This window comes from Ornithorhynchus anatinus, chromosome 2, assembly GCF_004115215.2.
Source record: "Ornithorhynchus anatinus isolate Pmale09 chromosome 2, mOrnAna1.pri.v4, whole genome shotgun sequence".
NCBI classification, from domain to species: Eukaryota; Metazoa; Chordata; class Mammalia; order Monotremata; family Ornithorhynchidae; genus Ornithorhynchus; species Ornithorhynchus anatinus.
This window is the reverse complement of record NC_041729.1, coordinates 134,263,413-134,284,666: the sequence shown is the minus strand read 5'-3', so window position 1 is coordinate 134,284,666 and position 21,254 is coordinate 134,263,413. Positions and strand designations below refer to the sequence as shown.

At 43.9% G+C, this 21,254-nt stretch overlaps 1 protein-coding gene across 12 annotated transcripts in view; it reads left to right on the top strand.

Annotated features, from left to right (window-relative positions):
• MYCBP2 (MYC binding protein 2) overlaps positions 1-21,254 on the top strand; it is a 311,532-nt gene that overhangs the window by 75,879 nt on the left and 214,399 nt on the right. For all 12 annotated transcript variants that reach the window (XM_029055680.1, XM_029055702.1, XM_029055705.1 and 9 more), the window contains exons 4-8: positions 2,747-2,900; positions 15,134-15,330; positions 15,991-16,233; positions 17,110-17,181; positions 20,945-21,041. In XM_029055680.1, coding sequence (XP_028911513.1) covers positions 2,747-2,900; positions 15,134-15,330; positions 15,991-16,233; positions 17,110-17,181; positions 20,945-21,041 — 763 coding nt within the window. The remainder of the gene's footprint in view (positions 1-2,746; positions 2,901-15,133; positions 15,331-15,990; positions 16,234-17,109; positions 17,182-20,944; positions 21,042-21,254) is intronic.

The window sequence follows — 21,254 nt, the reverse complement described above, 5'->3', positions numbered from 1 at the left end:
AGCTCTATTGGTTTCATCAATAATATATGCTTGACAAGATAGTCAGTGATCCTTAGGCATTTGTCAGAGGTCGATCAATGGTATTTATTGTGCACTTATTGTGTGCAGGGTACTGTAGTATGTGCTTGGGAGAGTGCCAGAGTCAGCAGACCCATTCATTCAATCGTATCTATTGAGCGCTTACTGTGTGCAGAGCCCTTCCCTGCCCAATCTGTCGGTCAGTCGATCGTCTTACTGAGCAGAGCTCCCCTTTTCCCTCTGCTCCCTCTACCCCCCCTTCACCTCTCCGCAGCTAAACCCTCTTCTCCCCCCTTTCCCTCTACTCCTCCCCCCTCTCGTCCCATCCCCTCAGCACTGTACTTGTCAGCTCAACTGTATACATCTTCGTTACCCTATTTATTTTGTTAATGAGATGTACATCACCCTGATTCTATTTATTTGCTATTGTTTTAATGAGACGTTCTTCCCCTTGATTCTATTTATTGCCATTGTTCTTGTCTGTCCATCTCCCCCGATAAGACTGTAAGGCCGTCAAAGGGCAGGGACTGTCTCTATCTGTTACCGATCTGTACATTCCAAGTGCTTAGTACAGTGCTCTGCACATGGTAAGCGCTCAATAAATACTATTGAATGAATGAACTATATGCCAGCACTGTACTAAGTGCTAGGGAGAGTCCAATGTAAGAGTTGGTAGACACGTTCCCTTGCCCACAATGAGGACACCATGAGGTTACAGTCTAGAGACATTGATTTATTTATTCATTCATTCACTCAGTCATATTTATTGAAAACTTACTGTGTTCAGAGCACTGTACTAGGCGCTTGGGAGAGTACAATACAGCAATAAACAGGCACGTTCCCTGCCTGCAATGAGCTCACAGATTTATTAAAATCACAAACTCAATGATCCAGAAACTCATCTCAGAAACAAATTGTCAAAGTGCATCTCAGTCATTAGAGAGAAAACGGGTGTCTTTTCAGCACCACAGCATGAGGGCTTGACCTGTTTTTCAACTGGGAAAAATAGATCTCATTGGATTTCCTTTTTTTGGAGACTTGAATTCTGGAAGTTGGAATTAAAGGTGGACTGTGGGTCATGTCGAGTCACTGTGGTTCTTTATTGGGAAACTTCTCCAGAGGTGGTATCTTTGTGGCTTATCTGTGGGGCACTGTCTCTCTCACAGAATTTGAGCTGGACAGCTTCAGTTCCCTGTAGGTGGGGAATTGTTGGGAATTCACACACTTGAGGCATTACTGCTATCGAGGCTCCATCTATCTGTGGGTCAGAAGCAACCCTGACTATAATTTCCCCAAATTGTTGGAGCTACCTAAACAGTTCTTTTCCACCTTTTCTGAACTTGTCCGACAGCTGCCCTAGTTCCTGAACATTTTCACCTTTTTTAAACTACAAACACAAGGAAGTACTTTTGTAAAGGACAAAGTACAAGGAGTGGCGATAGAAGAGCGACGATAATCAGAATTTTAGAAGAGTGTCAATAATCAGAATTTGCAGGATTACGTGGCACAGCAACCTTGACACTCTCAAAGTTCTCACCCCCGACAAGTGATGGTGGATGGGTGACCTGTGGGCGGGGAATGTGTTTATCAACTCTGTTATATTCTATTTATTCATTCATTCATTCCATTGTATGTTTTGAGCGCTTACTGTGTGTGAAGCACTGTATTAAGAGCTTGGGAGAGTACAATACAACTACAAACAGATGCATTCCATGTTCACAATGAGCTCACAGTCTAGAGGGGGAGACAGACATCAATATGCATAAATAAATGAATGAATAAATAAATTACACCTATGCATATGTGCTGTGGGGCTGGGAGGGAGGCTGAATGAAGGGAGCAAGTCAGGATGACACAGAAGGGAGTGGGAGAAGAGGAGAGGAGGGCTTAGGGAAGGCTTCTTGGAGAAGATGGGCCTTGGATAAGGCTTTGAAGTGGGGGAAAGCAATTATCTGATAGGATATGGTGTACTCTCCCAAGTGCTTAGTGTAGTGCTCTGCATACAGTAAGCTCTCAGTAAATACAACTGATTGTTCGATTGATCAGGCTTTACCACACTGTGTATTCATTTGAGCAGACTTCTGGTTAATAATTCCCATTTGCTTTTTCTGTGAATGTCATCAAGTAAACTAAATCACTGTGCATTTTGGTCCTAGGAAGGACCTGTTCAATTTTATTAATGCACCGGTTTAAATCATTTCTCTCAGTTCTCTGTACTCTCCCGAGTGCTTCATACAGTGATCTGCACACTGTAAGCACTCAATAAATAATAATAATAATAATAACGTTGGTATTTGTTAAGTGCTTACTATGTGCAGAACACTGTTCTAAGCGCTGGGGTAGATACATGAGGCTCACAGTTAATCCCCATTTTACAGATGAGTTAACTGAGGCACAGAGAAGTTGTGACTTGCCCACAGTCACACAGCTGACTAGTGGCAGAGCTGGGAGTTGAACCCATGACCTCTGACTCCGAAGCCCAGGCTCTTTCCACTGAGCCACGCTGCTTCTATTGATTGCTCCTTGCTTCTTCTCCCCTCAGAACCTCTAGTTTAGCCTCCCCAAAATGACAGAAATTGTCCTCATACAAACCTTTGATGGGTTTTGTTTGTGTATTTAAAACAAAGCTCTTGCCTTTCATTTTCTTGAACAATTAGCCAAGCTAAAGTGTCCACGAATTATTTAATCACATGCTCTTTTTCAAGTGCATTCATTGTGTTCTCAACAGATCATTGAAGTTGGACTTTGTGAAGTTTTTGAATTGATCAAGGAGACAAGATTTTCTCATCCGTCGCTATGTCTTCGGAGTCTGCAAGCTCTGCTTAATGTACTTCAAGGCCAGCAGCCAGAAGGTCTTCAGTCAGAACCACCGGAAGTTCTAGGTAAGATTTCAGACGGGATGGACCTTGCGAGGAAACAGCTTCTCTTCAAGAGGTGAATCAGTCAAGCAGGTTTCATTCAGTTGTATTTGTTGAGCACTTACTGTGTGCTGAGCACTGTACTAAGCTCTTGGGAGAGTACAATGTAACAACAAACAGACACATTCCCTGCCCACAGGGAGGGAGGATGAATGAAGGGAGCAAGTCAGTAGTACTTGCTGAGTGCTTCCTCTGTGCAGAGCACTGAACTAAGCTTTTGGGAGAGGGCAATAATAATAAAGATGGTATTTGTTACGTGCTTACTATGTGCCAAGCACTGTTCTAAGCACTGGGGTAGATACAAAGTAATCAGGTTGGCCCACATGGGGCTTATAGTCTTAATCCCCATTTTACAGATGAGGGAACTGAGGGCCAGAGAAGTGAAGTGACTTGCCCAAGGTCACACTGCAGACAAATGGCGGAGCTGAGATTAGAACCCATGACCTCTGACTCCCAAGCCCGGGTTCTTTTCACTAAGCCATGCTGCTTCTCATAATTCATAGTACAACTGAATTAGTGGTTCCCTGCCCAAAATGAGCATACAGTCTAGAGGGGGAGACGGGCATTAAGTAAGTAATTTATATTACTAAGTGATATGCAGTGGTGAGCTGACTTTGCGCAGCCTAGTAGAAAAGGCACAGGAATCGGAGTCTGGAAACCCACTTTCATTCATTCATTCAATAGTATTTATTGAGCGCTTACTATGTGCAGGGCACTGTACTAAGCGCTTGGAATGAACAAGTCGGCAACAGATAGAGACGGTCCCTGCCGTTTGACGGGCTTACAGTCTAATCGGGGGAGACGGACAGACGAGAACGATGGCAATAAATAGAGTCGAGGGGAAGAACATCTCGTAAAAACCGATGGCAACTAAATAGAATCGAGGCGATGTACAATTCATTAACAAAATAAATAGGGTAATGGAAATATATACAGTTGAGTGGACGAGTACAGTGCTGAGGGGATGGGAAGGGAGGGGGGAGGAGCCGAGGGAAAGGGGGAAAAGAGGGTTTAGCTGTGGAGAGGTGAAGGGGGGGTGGTAGAGGGAGTAGAGGGAGAAGAGGAGCTCAGTCTCCCAGCTCTATCATTGGCTAACTGCATCACTTTGGGCAAGTCACTTAATCTGTATGGCTTGTTTTTCTCATCTAGTAAAATCTAGTAAAGTAGATTGTGAACCCTGTGCAGGACAGGAATTATCTCTTATCTTAAAGTCTCACATCATAGCACAGAGTATGCATGTAATAGATGTCATTATTATTTCATAAGTACGGCCATTTAGTGTGTGTGCGTAGTTTTTCATAGTGCTCCGTGATTCCATTGATGGGGAATTTTACTCATATATGCAGGTATGACTAAAATGGTTGTTGCGTGACCAGCTTTTGCCCACGGAGTACTCATAAAGACTCGCTCGTGTTTTACTGAATTTGCCATTTGCGAAGTAGTGATCGTAATCATGATACCAATAATTCTATGGCGTTTATTGTTTACTATGTACCAAGCACCATACTAAGCGCTGGAATAGATACAAGATAGTCCCTGTCCCGGTTAGGGCCACAGTCAGAGTAGGAGGGAGAGCAAGTGCCAAATCCTCATTTTACAGATGACGAAATGGAGTCCCAGAGACGGTCAGTGATTTGTCCAAAATCACACAGCAGGCAAGTGGCAAATCCCAGGCCTGTGAACTTTCCATTAGGCCACTCTGGCACTATTACTGATTCTGTTTAGTTCCAAGATTTTCTCAAAGCCTCAGTTCTTTAAAGCTATTCCTTTCTTGATTGGCACTTCCCTGAGTAGTCTGCCTGCTTTGTCTTTTTACGGTAAGCAGTCATTGTGCTTCGTATCTCCTTGGAAGCATTTCCTTAGGACCTCTGCTTGCGGTAGCATTTCAGCTCCCCTAGAGCTGCATTTTGGGGGCTTTTTCCAATCCTACATTCAGTTTATTCCATCCAGAGAAACCTGTCTCAGTGTACTTGCTCTGATGCCGGCCATATGCTTTCAAGAGCATGTGGTCTGTGATCCGGTTTGGAAATTTGATGTTCTGTAGGCCCAATTGATGACTGAGATAGTTTTTTTTGTTTTTATAGCATTCGTTAAGTGTTTATTATGTACCAGGCACTGTACTAAACATTGGGGGTAATCAGGGTTGGACACATTGCTTCGCAGAATATCACAGTCCACTGCGATAAAATTACTTAAGAAACTGAACATGACAGCATCTGGGGTAGGATCCGATCCTGGCCTGGTGGATTCATTCATTCAATAGTATTTATTGAGTGCTTACTATGTGCAGAGCACTGTACTAAGTGCTTGGAATGTACAGTTGGGCAACAGATAGAGACAATCCCTGCCCAATAATGGGCTCACAGTAGTGGATAGAGCACGGGCCTGGTTTCTGATCCTGGATCTGCCTCTTGTCTGCTCTGTGACTTTGGCCAAGTCACTTCACTTCTCTGGTCCTCAGTTTTCTCAACTGAAAATGAGGGATAAATCCTATCCCTCCTACTTAGCTTTTGAACTCCATGTGGTATAGGTTCTGTGCCCAACCTGATTACCTTGATTCTACCCCAGAGCATAGTACAGTATTTGGCAACATAGTAAGAGTTTAACAAATACCCTAACCATTATTATTATGGTTATCGCTACCAGCCGTACTGGAGTCACTTGGGATGGATGAATAGAAGTAGAAAAAGTACACATGCAATAAGATAAGTAAATGTGAACTGCTTTGCTGCATCAGCTTTGCTGGGTGGGTGTGGTCTGAGGCCACTCATGAAGAAGCAGTGTGGTCTAGTGGAAAGAGCTCAGTCCTGCAAGTCAGAGAACTCGGGTCCTAATTCTGGGCTTTAAAACCTACCTCTGCCATTTGCCTGCTGTGGGACTTTGGACAAGTCACTTAACTTCTCTGGACCTCCGTTTCCTCATCTGTAAAGTGGGGACTTAGTACGTGTTCCCCCTCTTACTTAGACCTTGAGCCCCATATGGAACCTGATGATCTTGTATCTACCCCAGGGTTTTTTTCCTGTAAAATGTAAGCTCACTGTGGGCAGGGAATGTGTCAACCAACTCTTGTTATATTGTACTCTCCCAAGTGCTTAGTACTGTACTCTGCACACAGTGAGCGCTCAATAAATATGATTAAGAAAGCAGAGGTGTTGGACCAAAGAATTATATTGTTATATTATACTCTCCCAAGTGTGTAGTACAGTGCTCTGCATGCAGTTAGTGTTTAATAAATACGATTGACTGAGTGACAAAGAAGTGATCATCACTGCCCAAATAAAACTGAAAGCTTTCATGAAATCAGGAGTGTCTGTGCATTAAGTTGTTTAGAAATACACCAGTCATCCAGCGTGTCTTTGTCAAGATGTGTTGTGGCCACAGTGTAGCCTCAGGCTTCAAAATGAACTGAAGCAGTACAGACACATAATGTTGTCCCATCTTCTCTCATGACCAGCTCTGTAGAAGCTGTTATTACTGGGAAGAAGCGCGTTCTAGTGGCAAGAACGTGGGAAATCAGGGGACCTGGGTTCATTGATTTATTCATTCAATTGTATTTATTGAATGCCTACTGTGTGCAGAGCACTGAACTAAGCGCTTGGGAAAGGACAGTACAGCAATAAAGTGACATTCCTTGTCCACAACAAGCTCAGAGTCTAGAGTCGGAGAGACAGACAGTAAAAATAAATAAAATTATAGATATATGCATAAGTGCGTTGGGTTTTGGGAGGGGGAGAGAGCAAAGGGATAAATAAAATTACAAATATATGCATAGTGCTTTGGGGCTGGTAGGGGAGAAGAGCATAGGGAGCAAGTCAGGGCAATGCAGAAGGAAGTGGGAGATGAGGAAAAGTGGGACTTAGCCTGGGAAGGCCTCTTGGAGGAAACGTGGCTTCAATAAAGCTTTGAAGCAGGGGAGAGTGGTTGTCTCTCAGGTTAGAGGAAGAAGGGCGTTCCAGGCCAGAGGCAGGACGTGGGCTGGCTGTCGGCGGGGAAACAGAAGAGATGGAGGCACAGTGAGAAGGTTGGCACTAGAGTCAAGTGTGCGGGCTGGGTTGTAAAAGAGAAACGAGGTGAGGTAGGAGGGCACTAATCTTTCTTCTGCTACTTGACTGCTGGGTGACCTTAGGCAAGTCACGTAAACTTCTCTGTGCCTCACCTTCCTCATATGCAGAAAGGTGTAGGGGTGGGGAAGCTCCTGTTCTCCGTCCTTCCTCGTCTGTGAATCCCTTGTGGGGCAGAAACTGGCTGATATGATTGTGTTGTGTCTTTTGTATTAAATAGTACAGTACTGGGAACATAGCGCTTAACAGGTACCACAATTTTTATTAGTATTTGTCATTCTGGTATTTGCAAAGATGTTCTTCAGTCAGTGGTATTTATTGAGCTCTTACTATGTGCAGAGCATTGTACTAAGCTCTTGAGAGATCACAGTTCAGCAGAATTAACAGACATGTTTGCTACCGTAAAGCATCATCGTGTTGTGGTTAGAGCACGGGCCTGGGAGTCAGAGGTCATGGTTTCTAATTCTGGCTCCGCCACATGTCTGCTGTGTGACCTTGGGCAAGTCACTTCAGTTTTCTGTACCTCAGTTACCTCATCTGTGAAAATGGGGATTGAGACTCTGAGCCTCACATGGGATAGGGACTGTGTCCAACTCGATTTGCTTGTATCCACCCCAGTGTACAGTTCCTGGCACATAGTAAGTGCTTAACAAATACCGTCATCATTATTAGTATTATTATTATTACTATGCATAACTAGCTTGCAGTCTGGAGCGGGAAACAGACACCCTTCCCTCTGCATTGATGGTACGCTTGACTGTCTACCCCTTAAGCACTTTGATACTCACTCCAGCTCCACAGCACTTATGCATATATCATTTTACTCTCCTATTTCCCCTTTCTGAAATTTATTTTCCTGTCTGTCCTCCCCTCTGGACTCTACGCTCCCTGTAGGCAGGGATCCTGTCTACTGATTCCGTTTTATTGTATGCTTTCCCAAACAATTCGTCTGGTGCTCTGCACACAGGAAGCTCTCAATAAATTCCATTAATTGATCAATAATAGTAACTGTGGCCCAGAGATAGCAATGATGGATTCCTCTGGATGTCCAGAGCGGCACTTGGGATATGTCCAGCCTCATAACCGAAGAGAAAATGGATGCTACATTTGTTCTATGTACTTTCAGTTGTTCTGAAGGTCGATGCCACGTTGGCATCATGCTGTGCCTGCCCACCTCCCAAAAGATAGAGTTTTCGGCTATCCTTGCGTCCGTAGACAGTACTCCACCCAGAGAGAAGAATTCAGGAGCAGCATTCTGCTCTGATGGAGATCCTTGTTGGCTGGCACATAAACTCCATCTTCTTCAGGCTAAATGTGAGTCTGTCAGTCATTCAGCTATGACAGGTTTGCAATTCTGTGGTACTTCAGTTTGGTTTGAAACTGGATGCGAAACTTGCCACGAGACATCTTTCAAAGGTCATGCTGGACTGGGAGAGGGTGCAAAAGGCCGCAGTAGAAGTGACCCTATCCTCAAGGAACTCGCAATCTAGTGAGAGACATAGATACAAATTAAATGAAATAATATGTAATATATAAATCTATAATAAAATAGTAAATTGGGCAGGGAATGCATCTGCTGTACCCTCCCAAGTGCTTAGTACAGTGTTCTGCATACAGTAAGCGCTCAATAAATACGACAGAATGAATGAATGCCAAGAGGGTAAGCATCAATGTATTTATCTGTGTGTTTGGTGCTACTGTCGGAGACCCTCATGCTGGGGCTGTTTGGAACCCCACCCTGACTCAGTACGGAATTTCGTCTAGGATAATTTGGGAGACAAAATAATAATAATGCTGGTATTTGTTAAGCGCTTACTATGTGCAGAGCACAGTTCTAAGCTCTGGGGTAGATACAGGGGAATCAAGTTGTCCCACGTGAGGCTCACAGTTAATCCCCATTTTACAGATGAGGTAACTGAGGCACAGAGAAGTTAAGTGATTTGCCCACAGTCACACAGCTGACAAGTGGCAGAGCCGGGAGTCGAACTCATGACCTCTGACTCCAAAGCCCAGGCTCTTTCCACTGAGCCACGCTGAAAACCCTTCGGACAGTGGGGCTAGAATCCAGTGAACAAGCAGGGCTGATTTACTTCAGTCTTTCTAGACTGTAAGCCCAGCGTGGGCAGGGATCGTCTCTCTTAATTGCTGAATTCTACTTTCCAAGTGCCTAATACAGTGCTCTGCACACAGTAAGCACTCAGTAAATACGATTGAATGAATTAATAAAGTCTTTGGCCAAGAGAGGCTCTTCCCTCTTTTTCCCTAACTTCCTGCTCCTTTTGCCAAGGCCCGATCCTTTAGGTTCTCATTAGGTGGATGCTGGAAAGACAGTTGCTGTAAAGGCCTTGTGGGCAAGGAATGTGTAGAAGGCATGGTGAGGCGCTCACAGAAACATTTCTGCCCTCTAGACTGTGAGCTCGTTGTGGGCAGGAATGTGTCTATTTGTAGTTATATTGTGCTCTTCCGAGCGTTTAGTACAGTGCTTTGAATGAGTGAATGCCTACTCTTTCCCATTTGTCACTGTGAGATGCACTTGGGCTCATAATTCCTCTGTGGGGATTACTTAGAGGCCCTTCCTTTTCCTTTTAGCCTACCTAGCTCCAGGTCTTTTCCGGCTTGATAATTTGACTACGTGAAGCCCTTGTTCATAGCTTGTTTTTGGTGCTCTAAAAAGACTGTAGTGTATAAGACATGGATTTATCACCATAGTGCATCAGTGTATTTTACAGTATATAGTAATCTTTATGTTTGTAGGGAGAGTGTTTTTCTACAGCACTCTTTTGTGGACTTTTAAAGCCGTAACCATTGTTATGAAAATGCAAAAGTCTTTCATACACCAAATAGGACCCTTTTTTAAAAAAATGATTATACGCACAGTTTTCAGCAATCCCATTGCCTGTTTCCATAGTAACAAAAGCAGATGGAACTTGCTCTTTCCAAACTCCTGTAAATTCTGGAGGCAGAGTATTAGAAATGCAGGTTTCTCAAATCACTCCTTAAATTGTTAGAATCCAATGTGATCTCACACCGATTGCTATGACAAGTTGCAATTTAGACTAAGGGATTTTTCCCAAGTGTGTTTGTCAAAACTCTCATTCTTTAGAGCCCAAGCAGTGGAGTGCTGTTGGAGGAAATCCAGACATCTCTCTGACCTTTGTCCACCTTAAATTCATTCTTATCAGATTCAATTTGGCCCTCTCCTCTGCCCCGACAACAGTACTTTTCCATCCTTATTCGCACCCATACCCAGAGCCCCCGCAGCTGTTCAAGATATTTAACTCCCACCTCAAACCTCCTCTCACCCCCGCAACCATCTCTTTCCTCTAATAACCTGGCCACATATTTCTTCAACAGAATTGAAACCACGTTGCATGATCTCCCCAAAATCTCCACTGCTCCTTTCCACTCCCCTTCTCTTCGACTCTCGCTGTATTCCCTGCAGTAACTCAAAATGCGATTCTTTACCTCCTTTCTAAATCTGTCCTTCCTTATATTCCCCGCAGTAACTCAAGATGAGATTTCTCGTCTCTTCCCTAAATCTCCCCCCCCCCACCTGTGCTTTGAACTCTACCTCTTCATACCTTTTGAAAACATTTGCCTCCTCCCTTCTTCTCTCCTTGACTGCCATCCTCAACTGTTTACTTTCCAATGACCTCTTCCCCACTGCTTTCAAACCTCCCCATGTCTCTCCTATCTAAAAAAACCCTTCCTTGACTTCACGGCTCCCTCCAGTTATCAGGATAGTAATTACCATGCCTCTCCAAACTTCTTGACTGAGTTGCTTATACCCACTGTATCCACTTCCTTTCCCGCAATTCTTTCCTTGATCCCCTCCATTCTGGCTTCCAGCCCTATCACTCCAAGGAAACAGTACTCTCTAAGGTCACCAGTGACCACCTTCTTGCCAAGTCTCATGGCCTCTACTCTGTCCCTGATCCTTCTAGACGTCTCAGTTGTCCTCGAAACTGTAGACCTTCCTCTTCTCTTTGAGACCTTATCCAACCTTGGATTTACTGACACTGTCTTCGCATGGCTGTCCTCTCTCTCTGACCGCTCCGTCTCAGTTTCTTCTGCCAGCTCCTTTTCTGCCTCCCACCCTTGGATAGTAGGGGGTCTCTCGGGGCTCAGTTCTGGGCCCACTTCTACTGTCCATCTACATCCACTCCCTTGAAGAACTCATTAGCTTCCATAGCTTCAACTACCATCTCTATGCAGATGATTCCCAAATCTCCGACTCCAGGCCTGACCTTTCTGCTTCCCTGCAATCTCACATTTCCTCCTGCCTTTAGGACACCTCTATCTGGTTATCCCGCTGACGCCTCAAACTAAACATGTCCAAAGCTGAACTTCTTATCTTCCCACCCAAACCCCGTCCTATCACTGTAGACAATGCCACCATCCTCCCTATCTCACAAGCGCATAACCCTGGCATTGTCCTTGACTCATCCCTCTCATTCCACACACGTATTCAGTCTGTCACCAAATCGTGTCGGTTCTACTGTCACAAGATCTCGAAAATCCACCCTTCCCTTTCCATCCCCCGTTTAGACTGTGAGCCCATCATTGGACAGGGATGGTCTCTATCTGGTACCGAATTGTACATTCCAAGTGCTTAGTACAGTGCTCTGCACATAGTAAGCGCTCAATAAATACTACTGAATGAATGAATGAATCCAAACTGTTACAAAGTTGACCCAAGCACTTATCCTATCCCACCTTGACTACCACATCTGCCTCCTTGCTGACCTCCCTGCCTTCCGTCTCTCTCCACGCCAGTCCATACTTCACTCTGCTGCATGAGTCACACTGCATGAGAAGCAGTGTGGCTCAATGGAAAGGGCCCGGGCTTGGGAGTCGAAGGTCGTGGGTTCTAATTCCGGCTCTGCCACTTGTCAGCTGTGTGGCCTTGGGCAAGTCACTTAATTTCTCTGGGCCTCATTTGCCTCATCTGTAAAATGTGGATGAAGACTGTGAGCCCCATGTGGAACAATCTAATTCCCTTATATCTACCCCAGTGCTTGTCACATAGTGCTTAACAAATACCTTTATTATTATTATTTTCCTAAAAGAAAAAAATTCAGTCCATGGCTGCCCACTTCACAAAAACCTCCAGTGGTTGCCCATCCTCCTCTGTGTCAGAGGCTCCCGACAACTCAGACAGCTCACCCCATCTTCTCTTACTTCACTGATCGCCTTTTCAGCCCACCCCCTCTGTGCTTTACTCCTCTATCACCAACTGACTCACTGCACCCCAGTCTCGTCTGTCTTACTGCCGATCTCTTTCCCACGTCCTCTCTCTGACCCTGAACTCCCTCCCTCTCCATATACGACAGACCACCACTCTCTGCACCCTCCAAGAGGTCTTTCCTCCTTAAACCCTCTTTTCCTCGGCTCCCTCTCCGTTCTGTCATCGATGCACTTGGATCTGTGACCTTCGGGCATTTGATATTCCCCTCACCCTTAACCCCACAGCACTTAAATACATATCTTTGCATTATCTATTATAAAGTATTTATATTGTCTGTCTCCCTCTCTAGATTAAGCTTCTTCTGAGCAGAGACTATGTTATACTCTCCAAAGTGCTTAGTACTGTGCTCTGCACATAATAATAATAATTAATGTTGTTTGTTAATCACTTACTATAGGCCAGGCACTGTACTAAGTCCTGGAGTGAATAAAAGCAAATTGGATTGGACACAGTCCCTGTCCCATATGGGGCTCACAGTCTCACTCCCCATTTTACAGATGAGGTAACTGATGCTCAGAGAAGTTATGTGACTCTCCCAGGGTCACACAGCAGACAAGTGGTGGAACTGGGATTAGAACCCATGACCTTTTGAGGCCTGGGCCCGTGCTCTGTCCATTATGTCATGTGCTCAATAAATGCCATTGATTGATTGGTTGGTATTACTTTCTCTTCCTAATGTGATCATTTTAGGGAGAGTAAATTCAAAAAAGGAAGCATCAAAGCTCAAAGTCTAGACCGTTTCTTCTGCTTTATTTCTAATTTAATTTTAGGATTTTGGAACTAGACAGCATGTTTTGTGAGAAATACCTAAGGCAAATTATGTCATTTTAATTGAAGCTATACAATTGAAAACCACATTGAGTTCTGTTATCCCAAGTGAGGGAGAGGTGCAGATTCCTCTCTGACGGACTCTTTGAGTCACTGTCTTGGGGAATGCTCTCTCTCTGTCTCTCTGTCATTCTCTTTCTTTTTCTTTTTCTCTTTCTCTCTCTTTCTCTCCTCTTCCTCACCCCCCACCCCCACTTCCAGGAGCCTTGTGCTAAACTCCTCAAAAGTGCAGATTAGCCCATGTACTCATCTTGACCTTGGGCCTTCTTGCCTTGAGCATCCGGCCTGACTTAGACCCATTACTATGGATTAAATAGGTTCTAGAGAGAATCCTTTCCATTTAGGCTAGGCTCCCAAGATCTCTTCAAACCTCTCGGTAACTTTTGGACACAGGAAGCACTTTTTGCCCATTTCTAACATACGCTAAAGAACATAACTCCTCATCCACCAACCAGTCAGCGATATTTAAGGCGTGCTTACCATGTGCAGAACTGTACTAAACGCTTGGGAGAGTACAATGTAAGAGAGTTGGTAGATACGTTCCCTGCCCTCAAGGAGCTTATGTTCTTAAAAGTGTCCTCTGTGAGTGGAAAGTGTTCTCACTGTGGCGCGTCCAACCTTCTCACTGTGGCTCGTTCTCGCCTGTCCCACTGTTGACCCCTGGCCCATGTCCTACCTCTGGTCTGAATCACCCTCCCTCCTCAAATCTGCCAAACAATCACACTTCCCCCTTCAAAGCCCTACTGAAGGCTCACCTCCTCCAAGAGGCCTTCCCAGACTAAACTCCCTTTTCCTCAGCTCCCCCGCCCCTCCCCATTGCCCTGACTCGCTCCCTTTGCTCCACCCCCTCTCCCCACCCGACACCATTTGTGTATATATGTACATATCTATAATTCTGTTTATATTGATGCCTGTTTACTTGTTTTGATGTCTGGCTCCCCCTTTCTAGACTGCAAGCCCTGTGTAGGCTCTGTTGCTGAATTGTGCTTTCTAAGTGCTTAGTACAGTGCTCTGCACACAGTAAACGCTCAATAAATAAGAATGAATGAATGAAGTTCCTTGAGGGTAGGGATCATTTCTTCCAAATCTAGGGTATTTTCTTTCTCAATACCATGTTCTCTGCTGTATTGAGGGTCTTAGTCAGTAGAAGTGATTACCTGGTGGATGGCCACCGGCAGAGCTGTCTCTCATCCCCCGTGTCCCCCATCTCAGAAGTCTACAACCATGGCGTCGTTTGTGACTCTTCATTCAAGGCTGTACAGTTAGCCTTCAGGAGGCCTTTTGTATTCTAAGAACCTGTACTTTTTCAATACCCAGTCTTACTGATACGTAACTCGTCTACCTTTCCTTATTCCTCCAGAAGGCCTTCTCTATTCAATTTTTCTTCTCCCCAGGTCATATCCTCCTTCTACCACCTCAAGACTCCTGTGAAAATCACAGATTTATGATGATGATGGTATTTGTTAAGCACTTGCTATGTGCCGAGCACTGTTCTAAGCGCTGGGATAGATACGAGGTGATCAGGTTGTTCCACTTGGGCCTCACAGTCGTAATCCCCATATTGCAGAAGAGATAACTGAGGCCCAGATTTTAAGTGACTTGCCCAAAGTCACACAGCAGACAAGTGGCGGAGCTGGAATTAGAACCCATGACCTCTGACTCCCAAGCCCGGGCTTTTGCCACGCTGCTTCTCAAATGTACTAGTTACTATTCTGTACATATCAAGTTACACACTGTTTAAGCACTTACCCCTCTACGTATTCATTTTTCTTTTCTCTTCTTTCTGGAATTTTGCAAATTCAAGTATAAGGCAACTTCATTGTAACTGCCACACATTTACAATTTCATCCATAATTCAAGGCCCGATCTCCTTGGAAGTGCCCGAGAAGTACAGGTAGCTTTCTTTAATGCTTTTCTCTGGTAGAGTGGTGAGTTTCAGGATTTCTACGAGGTACAATTTAGTATTGCAGACAGAGGGGTAAAAGTAATTGGAACAGTCGAAATGTATCCGATTTTCCAGTCCATCGCTCCAGTGTAATCGAGTTGTGTTTTCTCCACAGAGTCTCTCTTCCAGCTCCTTTTGGAAATCACCGTCCGAAGTACCGGCATGAACGACAGCACCGGCCAGTCCCTTACAGCCCTCTCCTGCGCTTGCCTCTTTAGTCTGGTAGCCGCGTGGGGAGAAACAGGGAGGACTCTTCAGGCCATCTCTGCTATCCTCACCAACAATGGCAGCCACGCGTGCCAAACTATTCAGGTATTTTCTTGTGTGCTGTCACCTAGAATTTTTCTCGGATTAAGTAATGAATAGGATAGTAATTTCCATCTCGGAATGGGGTCCCTGCTTCTATCTTCACTTAACTGATGATTGAACTCTCATGAAAATTACTGAACTGATCAAGAGAAGCAGCGAGGCTCGGTGGAAAGAGCGCGGGCCTGGGATTCAGAGAGCCTAGGTCCTAGTCCCGGCTCTGCCACGTGTCTGCTGGGTGGCCTTGGGCAAGTCACTTTACATCTCTGTGCCTCAGTTTCCTTATCTGCAAAATGGGGATTCAATATCTCTCTCCTCCTACTTAGACTGTGAGCCCCGTCTGGGACCTGATTTATCTTGTATCTACCCCAGCTTTTACTGCAGTGCTTGAAACATAGTAAGCGCTTATCAAATGCCACAATTATGATTAATAATTATTATCAACTTACATTTGGTAGAGAGAAAAGATATAATCACCACTTCATGCATGCAAATTAATCCATCAGACCTGATAAATTTATTTTCTGGGTTTGTTACCTAAATATCTTTTGTCGGAGTTATCTCTGCCCTGAATTTAGGGTAGATTTCATGAGATCGAGTAGTCTATTCACTGCATCGATTGTGCTTTGTGGAAAGTATCCTAATGCCAGTTTTTTCTTTGTCTAGGTGCCAACAATCCTAAATTCTCTCCAGAGGAGCGTACAGGCAGTTTTAGTGGGCAAAATCCAAATCCAGGACTGGTTCAGCAATGGAATTAAGAAAGCCGCTCTGATGCACAGATGGCCGCTGAAGGAAATTTCCGTGGATGAAGATGACCAGTGTCTACTTCAAAACGATGGCTTCTTTCTTTATCTATTATGCAAGGACGGACTCTATAAGATAGGGTCGGGATACAGCGGAACAGTGAGGGTAATGTGACTCGGTCCTAACTCATAAGAGAAGAAGCCCCCCCAGCTCATTGCTCTGATCTTTGTGTGTGCCTTGACTTTTAGTGTAACCTCTAATTTAGTTTTACTGATGAGTAATTTGTAAACCTAATAACAGGTGAAACCTTGCTATTTTGAGAGGTCATAAATGCAGAAACAGTGAACAGTATACAGTGAACACTCTAGCCAGTGATTGCTTAGATTGAGCCAATTAATGCCACAGTCTTATATTTCAGAATAAGAAGTCCCAGTTAGATTTATTTGGACTAATGTGTTTCTTTTATACGCTGATTATTGATTAGTATGAAATCTAGATCACCCATGTGTCCTGCAGCAGCTAAAGAGAAGCCCGTGGCGCTTCCTAGAGGGATTTCCTCTCACTCTGTTTTTTTTTCTTTTTTAAATCATCACTCCCGTCCTTTTTTAGTTTGAGGTTTCTTGAATGATGGATGAATAACCAGCCACCTCCTGTTTATTCCTCTCTGAGATCATTTTTATTTCCTGGGTTCTAGTCATTTAGTCTATTATATTAGTCAATAGGCAGGGACTCCAAATAATAATCGTATAAAAGCAAAGCTTGCATTATTCTACAGCTTGCCTGCTTTAGATCGCATTATTTACGAGATGGTACCGTGGTTCTTTTCTCATTATAATGAGGTTCTTGTATGCCAGCTCGTTTTAACAAGATCTCACCTGTACTTGAAAATGTGTGCTCTGAATGTCCTGCATCTCTACGTATTCTTGTTCCCATTTCTTTTTCATGTCATCGTGAGTTAGAACGTGTGGTTTCTTGTTGGCAAAATATTAACTGTAAAATTTCACTCTAACAATCGTCACACTAACTTTTGTTATCTTTCAGGGTCATATATACAATTCTACATCCCGCATCAAAAACAGAAAAGAAAAAAAGTCTTGGTTAGGGTATGCTCAGGTAGGAGACTATCTAAAACGAAACCCTTAATTTTTTTTCCTGTAAATTAAATATATGGTTCACATTTGTTCAAAGAGAATAAATTACTTCCCGAGTTTCAAGAAGCGTAGCTTCAGTCTATTTTTTTTTTTTTGTACTACAACTTCATGTATAAAATGAATTTGTATTGAAAGTATTTTGGGGGGTTCATAAGGACAAATAATATTTTAAAAATTTAGGCTGTTTATAATTTTTCCCCATTTTTAATAGTAATGTACTAGCAACCCACTGACACCCACCCCCCAGCCCCAATCCCTTTCACTGGGGAAAAGATCAAGTTCATTTATAGTGGCTTGTAAATGATCACTATTGCAGCTGCAAAATAGAAGAAATGGAATTATCTACATTTAACGGGCTGTGAGGAAAATGGATATTCAGCTAATTTAAAAAAAAATTAACCATTCTAACCATTTTTCATATAGCTTCAGATGGAGGTGTTTTATCTGTTGACCTTTCCCCTTATTACAACTCAGTAGCTAGATCTACAGCAAACAGTTTTTGAAGGACTAGTTTCTCCTTAATTTTCCACCTTCTCTTCAGGTAGTCAACTAAGCCTAGCAGTGGTAGTGTGTCTTAATCGCTCAGTCAATCCCTGGAGCATGCCAAAGGACGGGAATGGGAATGGTATTTGTTAGTGCTCACTTTGTGCCAGGCATGGGGTAGATACAAGTTAATCAGGTTGGACACAGTCACCGTCCCACAGAGGGCCCCCAGTCTTAATCCCCTTTATACAGATGAGATAACTCAGGCCCAGGGAAGTGACTTGCCTAAGGTCACACAGCAGATGAGTGGCGGAGCCAAGATTAAAACCCAGGTCGTTCTGACTTGTGGGCCCGTTCTCTATCCGCTAGATGAGCCGCATTCTCCTGCATCTGCCTCAAGGTTTCCGTAAACATATCTGGTAACTGCTTAGAGGAAGGGGTGAGTGAAGAAGAGTGCAAGGAAAGCTACCACAGCTTGTTGACTATGGGAGGAATTATAGAATAGGTGGTAGAAACAAAGAAATCTAGAGTAACGGGACAAGTAATAACGCTTGTCACCTTACCAGGCAGAAAGACATAATAATAATAATAATTTTGGAATTTAAGCGCTTACTATGTGCAAAGCACTCTTCTATGCGCTGGGGTAGATACAAGGTAATCAGGTTGTCCCACTTGGGGCTCACAGTCTTAATCCCCCTTTTCCAGATGAGGTGACTGAGGCCCAGAGAAGTGAAGTGACTTGCCCAAAGTCACACAGCTGGCAAGTGGCAGAGTCGGGATTAGAACCCACGACCTCTGACTCCCAAGCCCAGGCTCTTTCCATTGAACCATGCTGCTTCTCTAATCATGTGATAGATTATCTTCTGGCCCATGTTCGCAGAGCTTATGTTACTCATTAAGCCCTTTCAAAGTGCCAAGCACTGTTCTAAGTGCTGGGGGAGAGGCAGGTTAATCAGGTAGGACGCAGTACTTGACCCACATGGGGCTTCGACTTGTATCCCCATATTACAGATGAAGTAACTGAGGCCCAGAGAAATTAAGTGACTTGCCCAAGGTCACACAGCAGGCATGTGGTGGAACTGGGATTAGAACCCAGGTCCATCTGACTGCCAGGCCCATGCTCTTACGCACTAAACTATAAACCGTGATCTGAATGGGTTTAAGTAAAGGTAATAATAATAATAATAATAGTATTTGTTAAGTGCTTACTATGTGCAAAGTACTGTTCTAAGCGCTGGGGTAGATACAGAGTAATCAGGTTGTCCCACTTGGGGCTCACAGTCTTAATCCCCCTTTTTCAGATGTGGTAACTGAGGCACAGAGATGTGAAGTGACTTGCCCAAAGTCACACAGTTGACAAGTGGCAGAGCAGGGATTAGAACCCATGACCCCTGACTCCCAAGCCCGGGCTGTTTCGGGAGTTCAAAGTGATCCACCTTTTATATAGAGATCAGAAACCGCAATTTGAGTTCCTCCAATTGAAAACGTCATTCATTCAATAGTATTTATTGAGCGCTTACTATGTGCGGAGCACTGTACTAAGCGCTTGGAATGTACAAATCGTTAACAGATAGAGACAGTCCCTGCCCTTTGACGGGTTTACAGTCTAATCGGGGGAGACAGACAGACAAGAACAATAGCAATAAATAGAATCTAGGGGAACATCTCATTAAAACAATGGCAAATAAATAGAATCAAGGTGATGTACATCTCATTAACAAAATAAATAGAGTAATGAAAATATATACAGTCGAGCAGACGAGTACAGTGCTGAGGGGAGGGGACGGGAGATGGGGAGGAGCAGAGGGAAAGGGGGGAGAAGAGAGTGATATGTCAGTGCACTCTGTGCCTCAGTTACCTCGTGTAAAATGGACTGTGAAGTGAAGACTGTGAGCCTCACGTGGGACAACCTCATTACCCTGTATCTACCCCAGCGCTTAGGACAGTGCTCTGCACATAGTAAGTCAGTGATAGACTCTAAAAAGTCTGATACCCAGGCCACACTCATAACATTGCTCGGATTCTCATTCATTCATTTATTTGGTTGTATTTATTGAGTGCTTACTGTTTGCAGAGCACCCTACTAAGCACTTGGGACAGTACAGTGTAACACTAAACAGACACATGGCCTGCACTGAGCTTACAGTTTAGAGGGGAGACGGACATAACACAAATAAATTAGAGATGTTTACATAAGTGGTATGGGGCTGGGAAGGGGGATGAATAAAGGGAGTGAGTCAGGGCGACCGAAGGAAGTGGGAGAAAAGAAAAGGGGACTTTAGTCAGGAAAAACCTCTTGGAGGAGATGTGCCTTCAATAAGGCTTTGAAGCCGGGCGTGGGGAGAGTCATTGTCGGATTTGAGGGAAGGTGGGCATTCCAGGCCACACAGAGAAGCAGCGTGGCTCAGTGGAAAGAGCCCGGGCTTGGGAGTCAGAGGTCATGAGTTCTAATCCCGGCTCTGCCACTTGTCGGCTGTGTGACTGTGGGCAAATCACTTAACTTCTCTGTGCCTCAATTACCTCATCTGTAAAATGGGGATTAACTGTGAGCCTTACGTGGGACAACCTCATTACCCTGTATCTTAGGACGCTTAGCACGCTTAGGACAGTGCTCTGCACATAGTAAGCACTTAACAAATACCAACATCATTATTATATGGGCGAGGGGTCAGTGGTGAGATAGATGAGATCGAGGCAGAGTGAGAAGGGGAGCAATAGAGGAGAGAAGTGTGTGGGCTGGGTTGGAGTAGGGAAGTAGTGAGGTGAGGTTGGAGGAGGTAAGGTGATGGAGGGCTTTCCAGCCAATGGGGAGGAGTTTTTGTTCTCATGGCAAACAAACCCTATCTTTAGCCATTCTTTCCAGTAGCCACCTGCAATAATAACTTAATTAGTCTGCCTCAGGATAGTTAGGAAAAGAGTACTCTCTCATATCTGTCCTGCAGCGAAGAACCAAGATCACTTTGAACTTAATGAAGTTAAATGATGACTCCTTTCTCTTGTGAACCTACCTATTTTTCTGCCAAATTGAATTAACAGATTTGATATTTATATATAGTATAGTATTACATTTCATCCCATTACTTAAAGTGCATCTGTTCCTTCCTGTATATTTAATATTTGGTAGATATATATCTACTGTTTGTGTATTGTTATTTGGAGTTTAACGTGAACTTACTGCCGCAGTTTCTGCAATGGTACTCAATTTTGCAAGGAAATAAGTGAAATTATTTTGTAATTTCCAGGGTTATTTGTTATATAGAGATGTGAACAATCACAGCATGACAGCCATAAGAATAAACCCTGAAACACTGGAACAAGATGGAACTGTAACGTTGCCAGGTATGATTCTCTTATATTCTAATAGGTCTGTCCAAGTAGATATTTGCATTTTAAAAATCTCTGTCAACATAAGGAAGCATTACTATTATTATTGTTATTCTTATTACTATATCTTGCAGATAGTTTGACAAAAGCCACAGTTTTGTTTTTTATGTTATTAAGTGCTTACTGTGTGTCTGGTACTGTTCTAAGCGCTGGGGTAGATTGAAGGTA